This window comes from Antrostomus carolinensis, unplaced genomic scaffold (assembly GCF_000700745.2).
Source record: "Antrostomus carolinensis isolate BGI_N321 unplaced genomic scaffold, ASM70074v2 scaffold1590, whole genome shotgun sequence".
NCBI lineage: Eukaryota > Metazoa > Chordata > Aves > Caprimulgiformes > Caprimulgidae > Antrostomus > Antrostomus carolinensis.
In genome coordinates this window covers 37,088-48,284 of record NW_010287552.1, presented here as the reverse complement: position 1 = coordinate 48,284, position 11,197 = coordinate 37,088, and the positions used below count along the sequence as shown (strand labels likewise).

Genomic DNA, 11,197 nt, shown 5'->3' with positions numbered 1-11,197 from the left:
ACCATCTCCCAGGGGATGGAGAACACATTCATAGAGGTGCCTTTTAGCAACACTGCTTGTGTTGGAACCAGAAGCAACAGAGAGCAAGTGTTCCTCGAAACCTTTGTGCTCTAGCTGCTGTAGAATAGAAATCCCAACAGCAGTTTCACTCTAAGGTGATGGTTTTCCTTGCTAGAGCTTTTGAATATGCCATTAGCAGGGGGTGCAGGTTCAAAACTGCAGCTTTCGTTCAGTGAGTTTGGAGAATCTGAGCAATTTCTTTGTTCGTTGGCACATTCTTCTGTGGACATTGCTGTTTCCATTCTGATTCGGAGGCAGTTGTGTTCATAGCTGTATTCCTTATTTCATCAGAATTTGTAAGGTCCCTGGTGGGGTTCAGTCTAAGTCTCCCTGGTGGTCTGAATGACCTGGCTGTTGGTGGAGAAGGAGCAGTGCACATGGTAGCAGCTCTTCATCGTTCCTCTCTGCTAATCTGTTCAACTCATTGCTCATCTTATCTCTGTTAATTAGGTTATAAAATACCATAACCAGTGTTCATTGTGTTTCTGTCCTGCAGAAGTGATGCGTGTTCAAAGGTTTATTTAAAGAACTCTTAAATGCCAACGATAGAATTTTACTTGGTCTTCTGACCCTCAGTGACAAGGTTTGCAGTTCTTTCCTATAATTTTTATAGATGCTGCATTATTTGGTGGGGAGGTTCTGGAAATAGGTCTCTTGGGCTGCAGCCAAAGCACACACTGTACTGTGTTAACAAATTTAATAAGTGTGAGGGGAAAGAAACATTTTCATATACAATACCTGTTCCAAGTTCATAGTCTAGGTACCAAGGCAGGTTTCAAGCACTATAAAAGAAAACCTTAGTACTGTGTAGTTAATTATCTGCTTACACTTTTCTACCAGAATATTGCAAGAATGTGTCAAGCTGTTACACAGCACATTTTAGTCAATTTGACCTCTTTTATCCTACTGAGATTTGTTACAACTGGGTCACTTTGTTAAAGGTATTGCCACTGGAGTAAGAGGAACAGAAGAGATGAGATGCCAGGCTTCTGCTGGTAATGAATAACTTTAATTTTCCTGTCTCAGGCTATCCACTATAATCCCAAGTTTTTGTATTCATAGCATTAAGCTAATTTCTTCACTGAAGAAAATGATGGTTAGTATTTAATGCAGATTTTGATTCTGACTCTTAATCTGATTCTCCCAAAGGATGAACATGGGATAATTTCTTTTCTCCAAAGAACTAGAAGTGCTTAATTAATTTCTACTGAATTGTGAAGTTACTTTAATACATTGTGAAGATCCCATAGCTCTTTCCAAAAGCTTAAGACTGAGAATTGAGTAGTAGTGAACAAGAGTTGCAGGAAAGTGTACAAGACAAGTGTGCTAATTATTTTGTTAGGAAATAGCATCACAGGGCTAAAAATAACATCATCCTAAAATGGTCAGTTGCTGTTACAGTCAAATGTCTAACACAGTGGTGGCTTATCAGAAAGGTAATGACTTAAGAGGCTCCTTGAATGGGCTGATAAACATTCCTTTCTCTGCTTTAATAGCCAGATCTCAAGTAAATCCAGGGAGTTCAGTTCATTTTTTTTTTTTTAAAGCTTTTTGAGTTTACAGGAATTTCAGTGGATTTAGAAGGTGGATTGGTTACAAATTGTGCAAAGATGATACAGCTTGTCAAGAGGCAGTGGTAACTACGGTTCTGTTTTTCCCTGGGTGAGGTAGATGTCAATCAGCATCTAGAAAATATACATTGATCTTCTTAGGTGTTTTGTATTTGCAGTTAATTTCAGGTATGAGCACTGGCCTTGTGCTTTTTGTTCCCTATTTTTTTTCTATGTTTTTCTTAAAGGACTGGCTATTGGAGATAGCAGTGATTACCTAAATTGTTCTATAGAACTGAAATTGGTGTGTGTGGGGTGGTTGTGATTTGAGAATTTTAAGTCTAACTTGATCCAGTGTTACCAAGCTTTTTAAAGTTCCCTTCTAAAGGTCAAATAAAGGGGTTCCACTAATCAGTGTAGTTCATATGAAGGTAAGACTGTGATACAGGTGCTGTGAGCTTAATTTAGAGCTTTCTGAGGTCAGTTGTCTTCAATTTGGAAATGAATGTACACTCTTTTCCTGAAAGATATTTTCTTATTTTTAGGTGGCACATAATGAGGGATTTGCTTATCTTGTCACATCCTTTATGGGGAAAAAAGTTGCTTTCTTAGTTCAAAAGCAGTTGAAAGGTGTTGGTGAAGGTGAAGGCTAATTAATAATGGCATCAGAGAACAGGATTTCATAGAAAAGGTGTAACACAGGGGTAGTGCCCTTCTGACACTGTCTGTGATGCCGTAGGCTCATCCACTGACAACACACAACATGAGGAACAAAGGTGAATTTGAAGTAATAGCTGCATAAGGTGCCAAACTGGTGACCTTTGAGGTGAGGAAAATGGTGTTGGATGTTTTATTTAGAATCCTCTTAGCATTGTGAAAGAATTGCAAGAGCTAGCTTGCTCATCAGAGACATTTAATAGTGTGAATAAATCATCTTAATGGTTGCTACAAGCTTATTTTGTTCTTAAACTGAATCTTTAGTGACTTTTGAACTTATGTTAGCAGTAAGGGGGTAGGATAGGTTTCAAAATACATCAGACAGCGTCATTAAAAAGCTGTTCTGTGGTATGAGCTGGAATACACACGACCTGTGCCCTGACACTTAAGATAGCAGCAGCCTGAAGCTGTCTTGAGACTTGCCTTCCTCCTGTCTCTTTTTCAGAGGTTGGTATGGATCTTTAAATGTGCAACAATTTTTTAAAAATCTATTAAGCAAAGGACAGCACACAGAACCAAGAGCTCTCCCCTCTAAGTTGGGGCACTAGCTATCCACTGGCCTAGAGAGGCAAGATAAAAGGTGAACTGACAAGCAGAAGTGTCCCTTTCATCTCGTCATCCCTCAGATTCCATCTGGTTGAACCAGATTTAGTGTGCATCAGAGTTCAGGGCTTGATTCTAGCTTGCTCACTGACCTGTTCCTCCCATAAAAACACAAACCAACTCCCTTCTCAAATGAACAGATCCGAAAGCCTGAGGAGGAATTGAACGCTGTATATTGTAGATAACACTTTCAGTCCTGATCTCTGCAACTTCCCACCTTGTCATTTGTTTTCTTCTTTTGAATGATGTTTCATTAATATTTGAGACATTGGGTCCCTTTAAGGTCTGTTTTGGTTTGTAGAGTGAATGCTTACAGATAACAGCCCTGAAGCTCATCCATCTTCTGCCTGACCAAAAACACAAAACAATCGCTGGAGTGGCACTGTACAGCGGAGGCGTTTGATTGGTGTCACATCAGATACTGTTATAATCCTTTCATGGATCTAATTCTTTACATCTTATCTGAAAATACTGCCCAATAACCACCAGGATGGAATTCTGTTTATCCAGCTTGGCAAGATGAAGGTCTGAGGAGATGCTGCAAGGATTTGAACTGATATTACCAGACCATTTTCAGTATTTATGTGTGGAAAATTAAACCACTCTTTTCTCTATTCTTTCATCTCGGGGGTTTTGAAATGCTGCATGTTTTTCACTTGAATCACTTTGTTAGTTAACTTAGACCATTTCCTCTCAAAACAGTAATCCACATAGGGTTATTATTAATTTACTCATTTTTTGAATGAGTTTACTGTTCATGAAGCATGCAAGAGTGATTGTTATCTGCTGTTCTGAGGTAATGGCTATGCATCATGCTGCTTTTCTCATGTAGTTTTCCCAGCAGATTTTTTAAATCAGAACTGAGTTGTTTCAAGATTGCTGAGTTCAAAATTTGAAAGTACCCTCTGATTTGGTAAAGTAAGTAGATGCAGGTTCCTGTGTTAGGAGTCAAATTAATTTTTATGCAGCTTTAAAGACAAACATTTCACAATTAAAATGGATTTTTTTTTTTTCCTCCCATCCTGTAGCTTGTTTAGCTGCTTAAATGGATGTATGATTACTTATACTCTCTGGGTTTTTTGGGGAAAAACAATCTCATTTGAATGAAATCACTGCTTCAGGGGAAGAGAAAGGGAGGAGGTGGCTTCTGCATTGGCTGGATCAACTAAGCTCAATCTTCCAGACAGAGGGATAAGCAGATTTGTGGTGGTTTTTGGTTTTGTTTTTTATTTTTTCCACAAGTAGCTGGCACTCTTGCATGGGCTGAGCTACTTGGCATTGGGAGTTGCCAGTAGTTTTACTGTGGGTATGATAAACTGGGTTGTCTTTTCAGTGAGCATACTGATTATTTTTTTTTACTGCCTTGTAACTCTTTCATTCTTATTCAAACTTACTTCCTTAGTTCAGCTTCAGGTGCCCATCTCTTTCTCCACGTCACATCTTATGATTAATGACTTGCCTCCTTTTCAGGAATTTTTTAATTACAGTCACTTTGTGGAGGGTAACACAACTTTGTTCAAAGTAATTGAGTATCTTGAGTTTTTTCTGACTGTGATAAATCCCCTACGGTACCTCTTAGCTTTTCAAACTGCTTGGTGACATCTCTAGCCTGGCAGGAGTTGGCCATGGGTCATGGTCAAGTTAAACACCATTTGGCAGGGTGCTTTCCCTGATGGTAAACTAACGCCAGGCTCTTCAGTTTTCAATCAGTATAATCCTTAAGCAAAATACTCACTCACAAATTAAAAATACCATGTTTCCTTGCTGTGTGTGGTGTTGCACTTTTTCCTCTGTGGTCCTAATCCATCCAAGGGAAAACCTGGCATTCAGTGAAACATTAAATGTGTGATGTTCTTAAGTACATGTCCTTCGGTGGATAAATGTAGCTTCATTTGGTAGGGATAACTACCAAAAATTAGGGAAAATTAGAAGGTTTGCATTATTTAGTAGTAAACATTTTTAGTCTGGTTTTAGAAAGAATTTGAAATAAAAGGTCAAAACTTCTTGATATAGAATGAGTATAATCTTGTTGAATTAACAAATAACTTAGGCTGATGTTAGTAGAGAGAAGTAAACATTGAATATTTTCTTTCCTCTGATGATGATGATTAGACACTGATGATATCCTGGAATATTAGTCTGAATTCAAAGACAAGGCAATGACAGGTTTCTGGCTGCTCATAGTGGGTTTAAGCAACAATGGTTATATGATTAACCCCCCACATGACTAGTCATGTAGAATTTACTGAAAGAGGGGAGGTTTAGATTAGATATTAGGAAGAAGTTCTTCACTGTGAGGGTGGTCAGACACTGGAACAGGTTGCCCAGAGAAGCTGTGGCTGCTCCTCCCTGGAAGTGTTGAAGGCCAGGCTGGATGAGGCTTTGAGCAACCTGGTCTAGTGGAAGGTGTCCCTGCTGCTGGCAGGGGGGTTGGGACTGGATGAGCTTTAAGGTCCCTTCCAACCCAAACCAGTCTATGATTTCAGAATATTCTTGCAATATTTAAAAGTTTACAGTTTACTGCCAGCACAGCTCTATTCCAGTGGAGTAAAACAGTCAGAAATGCCTCTCACAGAAACATCTACCAAACTTGTTTCCCTCTGAAAAAAACCTCCTGACGTGATTGAAGGAGAACAACGTGCTGCATGGCCAGCGTGGTGTTTCTCCTGATGACTGGTTGTAACAGCTCTGTGCTGTAGCTCTCCGTGCATCGAATAAAAGCAGATAGAAAACGGGCCTCTCAGGCAAACAGTTACATAGCAGAATTCCTTGGCTCACTGGAGCCAAAAGTTTCTTGGCATTCTGAGTGCATTCCTTTTCCAGTATGTGCTCAGAATAACTTGGGACTTTTTGGAGCAGAAGTGGGACAAACGGTTGAATGTAGACGTAAAGGTCTGTGCTCAGTTTAGCTGTTCAGCTTTGGAAGTGCATTAGGTTTTGTTCAAAGCGCTGTTAGTGGACTGTAATCCTTTTTCCTGATTCAAATAATCCAAAAAGCCTGTCTTGCTTAAACAAAAGCAGATGCTCCTTGTTGTTTGTTCATTTTGAATCTTATGTTTGTGTTGAGAGAGAAGAAAAGTTTTGGTACAAGTTGGCATTACGGTGTAAGTGCATTTGACCTTTTTTGGTCCCCGTTGGTCACTTTGCTTTGGTCATGGTTTTGGCTTAGGAAAATGGACCTTAATGAAAGCCACAGTTCTGTGCTCTGCCTTAAATTTTTAAACAATTTTTTGTTCAGTTCTGTAACCTAAAAGTGGATTTGCTTTGGGTTCCAGAGAGGCTAAGATTTCATTGGTAGTACAATGAACAAAACTGCCTTCTGAATTTGAGTTTGATTTATTTCAAATGCCATTTTAAAATCTTCCACTAGAAACAGTAAAGCTCCATGGTGGAATGATATCATAGGAAAGAAGGCTTGGAGTTAATCCAATACCCTAACTCTCTTTCAAACTGTGTTGTTATTGCAGCTGATCAATTTCAAAGCCTGTCTGATATAAAAATGTTTAACATCTCTCAATCATTAACATTTTTTTCCTGTGCTTTGCTGATGGAGGGTCACTGCTTTTCCCTATTGCGTTGACAGGTAGCAAAACCTGGGCAGCCAGCGTCTTGGTTGATGTTATAACGAACTCCTGAGTTCAGGAAAAGCCCTGGAGTTTTGTAAATAACAAATCTTAAATGGTTCTGTCTGCAAAAAGAGCCTATTTTGCTTTTTCATCTGCTACTGTCACCCAAAAGTATTTTAGTTCTTGACTTCTGAGTAACTTTTTACTTTCTACGTCTGGTGATCGATCATAAATCTTTAAAACTCTTTATCAGCCCTCTGCATGAGGTTTTTAAAGTCATGTTTTGCAATTCACAAAGTAACTTGTATGAACTAGATTCTTGCCTGTTGTCCATTAGGACATTATTACATTTTCAAATATTGGTTTGAAATTAGGGGACTTGTCTAGTGTTTGTTTAACTTAATATTCTCCTCAGGAAATGCCTCAATTCTGTTTTTTTGATGGTGCAGTACTGAAGCTGAGCCCCTGGACTTCATTTGGTGCTGAGAATCATCTGTACATGGATGACAGGCATCCCCGTGGTTCTTCCTTTGGTTATGTGGCTTTATTTCTTCTGCTCAAAGGTTACCTTAGTCCATATCAGATGGGATCTCTGGCAGTGTATGTCATATTGCACCAGCCCTGGTCTCTGGTTTTGAGGTCAGAAGTGATAAATAAAAGATGAAGAGGGAGGAGAGCTAATCCTGACTAGGTCATGTACTGGCTCGTGTGAGGAAATCAGGCTGAAGACCTGCTGTGTGTGGCAGCCAGGGGCAGATAGGCGCCTCAGGGTATGGCTTTATGCTCTTGGGCTGTTGCACTTTGATAAATATCCACATTCCTCCTTTTACTTAGTAAATGTGTGGTAGCCTTTCCATCAGGAAGTGAGGTAAAGCTTAATTTGATGGAGGCAAGTATGCCTGTGCTGTTACTGCAGGGTAGCTTTGGTTTAAGTAGTGTTGTTGAAGTTGCTGTAAAACTTGAAGACTTAAGATCAGTTCTGAATTAAAGAATTATTTCTACTTCAAAACATGAATTAGCCTGGGCAGTGCAAAACATCTTTTCCTTAGATGGGATGAAGTGTTGTCTTTTTCAATCTTGTTTTTCAAACGTAGGTAACATCTTGCACACGGCCAAAAAGGAAAAGGTAGATGAGTGTAAATCCACATTGGTGTAATTTACCTGCAGGAAATGTCTGTTCCAGTCTAAATACAATAATGTAACTATAGAGGAGAATTCTGCACTATGCACTGCAATCTGGAGGGCTGACACTGCAGGTAAATATTAACATACATAAAAGCATACAGGTATTGGAAATGGGCTGCAGAGTGGAGTCTTGCTTTGTGTAAGCAGCTTGCGAGGGAGGAGCACATGAATCCGTGTAGCAGCTGAAATCCTGACAGCAGTTACATGCACAATAGCAAATTGTGGATTGAGCCATATACCAGAGTAACCAAACTGACTCTGTTTTATCCTTTTTGTAGATGCTTTTAGAATTTAGTCTCCTGAACACCAAGAAGTCCCATGCCAGCTTTTAAGCCAATCCAGTATCATTAATCTGCTGCAAGTTTTACTTTCCAAAGATAAAGGAGGCAATTTGTAACTTATGGCAGAAAAACAACTTCTTTTTTCTTTCACATCTTCATTAATGTCACTAATAAAGGTTTCAAGGAAAATAACTCTGTATAATTCTCCACAGCAAAGTATTGAGAAGGATAGTCAGCTCTGACAGGGGGGATACTTGTAAAAATAAGACCATAAGCTTGAGGCAACATAAATCAGTTTATGAATCCTCATGTCCTGATATTTATTTACAACTATTAAGGGAGTCTCAGCCTTATCTGCAAAGGCACCACAAGTTTTTAAAAAATAAAATAGCTTTCTGGATTTAAGACAGTTTCAGTGAAAAGCTTTCTATTTTCCTGGTCTTTGAAAGTCCTGTTGTTAGAAGATCCTACTGTTTCTCTTTTTAACTTGAAAAGTCTTTCTTCATTCTCCCCACTGTGACCCTCACGCAGTGCATGGCTGGGAACTGGCAGAGAATTGAAGAAAAAGCAGTTCCTTTGACTTGGTGTCTAAACCTTTCTCCGGTTAGTTCTGGTCATAAGGCTTAGTTCTCTTGTAATTACACTTTTTGTTGGCTTTTCTTCTCTTCCCTCTTTCCCAGCCCCTCTCACCCTCTTTTTTTTTTAAATGCTGGATCTCCACCAGTCGATGCTCAGGTCTTGTGTTCAACCCTTCTGCTGTGCAGCTCTACTTCTAAATACCCTGTGCTTAGTGAACATAATGATTTTCTGTCATTTTTCTGAGGGGTACAGCCACCTTCTCCTACAATATGTTTTAAAATGGCCTAGGGAACAGGTAGGAGTAATGATGAAAGAATTAGTCAGGTTTTGAGAATTGTACTGATTAAAATTATTCTTGGAAGTACTCTAATAATAATAAGCAAAATCCATCTGATGTAAAGTATAACAGATATGTCTGTTTTAACTACTGAATCAGTTTTCAGAGGATTGAATTTCATAACAAGACTCAAGGTTTCCCATGTCTTAATTCTAGCTCACTAAAAACTAAAATTTTCCAACTCAGCAATACATAGTTCATTGTCAGAGCAATCATGGGATGCATGCCATCACTGGCTGCCCTGGAGTGGCTTACTGTTGCTATCTAATAGACCTTTGTTGTGGTAGGACAAAGACTTATTGATAAATTGCCTATAAAAAGTGGCTTTGGAATATTACTTTATTGTCAGTGAAGTCTTTATGTACTTAGTTCTGTCTTTCCTTACAACACCTGCAATACAATAAGGATTTGTAGTTCCTGGTTGCTGTTGGCTCGCTGTAGCACTACACAGTGAGAGATAGAAGCAATAAAGTGGAAGATGACTGCAATTAATTATCTATGCCTTGTAGAAGAAGGAAAAAATAATAAAGAACAATATTGCCATTGGAAAACTGCCATTAAAAGGTGTGGCTGCTCAGAGGAATATGATTCACTGCCCTTTCTTGACTGTTAGAGGAGTTGGATCATCTTTGGTGTGAAGGATAACTAACTTTGTCTGAAATCTTGTTTTAATACATTTAGTGAGCAGCTGTTAGAGGGCATGACAAGTCAATAGGTTAGTTGACTTCATAAAAGTGCAAAATTCACTGTAATAAAATCCTTGTTATGTCTGCAGCAAAAAAAATCAATGGAAGGTACAAGTATTTTTAATCTTTTTAAGAAATAATGTGTAGGTGGCACAGTCCTACCTTCTAATTCCTGATCTGTTCTCTTCTGCAGGCTGGCAGTGATGGGGAAAGCATAGGAAACTGTCCTTTCTCTCAGAGGCTGTTCATGATTCTTTGGCTGAAGGGAGTGGTGTTTAGTGTCACAACAGTCGACCTGAAGAGGTAAGAAATACTTGGTGTATCTGACAAGCAGGAGTACAGTACATGTGGTGTAACTCATGTTTGTTCTAAATCTTGCATGGCTTATTTTCTGAAATTAAAAAGAAAATCTGTCCTCATAAATACTGAGAGGCAACCTTGATGTCAATGGTGCATTCATTGATGGTTATTTGTAAGTATCTGTAACCAAAAAGAAAACAAATTCTCTTGAATTTGTTAAATGAAGCTCTTTTGTAAAACTAACAGCTGACATGAAGTCTCTTAAAACTGAATACTGAATCTTACTAACTTCACATCGAGATCCCACAAGTGAAGACTGCTGGATGGATAATTTAGATCAACCAGTCTTTGATCAAATCTCTTAATGATTATTGGGTAACTGTCACAAATAATGTGCAGACTGCTCCTCTTTTTAAGGATTTTAAGATAATATTGCTTCATATGCAATAAGAATGAAAACAATCTGAATATATCTGTCCATGAGGTAAATATGAGTGAAACAGAAGTGAAATGGGTAGGAATAAAATGTGAAATATTCTGCCTTTGTATAGTGTTCTCCAGATTTGTCATCATGCTGTGTGTCACCTAAATTGCAGCTTCTCCATCTACCAAATGAGCACCTTAGTGGCTAAGAAGGGTGAGATGTGAATCCAGGAGTCTTAATTTCCTCAGGTTGCATGTACTTTTATTAGAAGTGGTAATGCTAAATTCAGCAGAGGGCTTGTATTTGTTTTTGATGTGAAGTCATGTTTTCACAGCACTAATGCAATGTTGGTCTCTGATCTCTCTGGAGAGAGGAGAGACTGCCAGTGCTTACAAACATTATTTTCAGAAATAAAGCCAATAGAAATATACAGTGTTCTCCAACAAATCAAGTGTAAAATGTGCATGGAAGAAATCACCCTGATAGATTTAACCTCTTGTAAATTTTTGTTGTTGTTGTTTAAGGAGGTGTCTTGTTTTGATTTTTAAAAATCACTGAAGTTGCTGCTTCAGTGCTGGCAACTCGTGTGTGCGCTAAGGCTGATGCAGACCACTCGAGCAGAGGGAGAGAAAGCAGCTTTTGTCAACTGGGTGTGCATTTGTAGCAGCTCAAAGATCTTCTCTGGCCAATGTGGGATTTTATTGCAAATATAATTGTTGCTGCCAGCACACATAAACCAAATATATCATATATTCCACTTAGCACTGCATGTGGTTTGTGGAAACCTTGGGAGTAGAACCTGTGCTGGTGTACTCTTTGTAGTTTTGGACTTCCTTAACTTTTAATGATGGTGTTTTTAACCTACTGCAGTTTTTGGGGCAGGGGGGGGCATGAGAAGAAGTTTAAAAG

The 11,197-nt window shown here is 38.8% G+C and overlaps 1 protein-coding gene across 1 annotated transcript in view; it reads left to right on the top strand.

Moving 5' to 3' along the window:
• Window positions 1-451: 451 nt before the first annotated feature.
• CLIC4 (CLIC family member 4) overlaps window positions 452-11,197 on the top strand; it is a 19,451-nt gene continuing 8,705 nt past the window's right edge. The window contains exons 1-3 of the mRNA XM_010163215.1: window positions 452-456; window positions 1,642-1,644; window positions 9,758-9,867. Coding sequence (XP_010161517.1) covers window positions 9,812-9,867 — 56 coding nt within the window. The 5' untranslated portion in view covers window positions 452-456; window positions 1,642-1,644; window positions 9,758-9,811. The remainder of the gene's footprint in view (window positions 457-1,641; window positions 1,645-9,757; window positions 9,868-11,197) is intronic.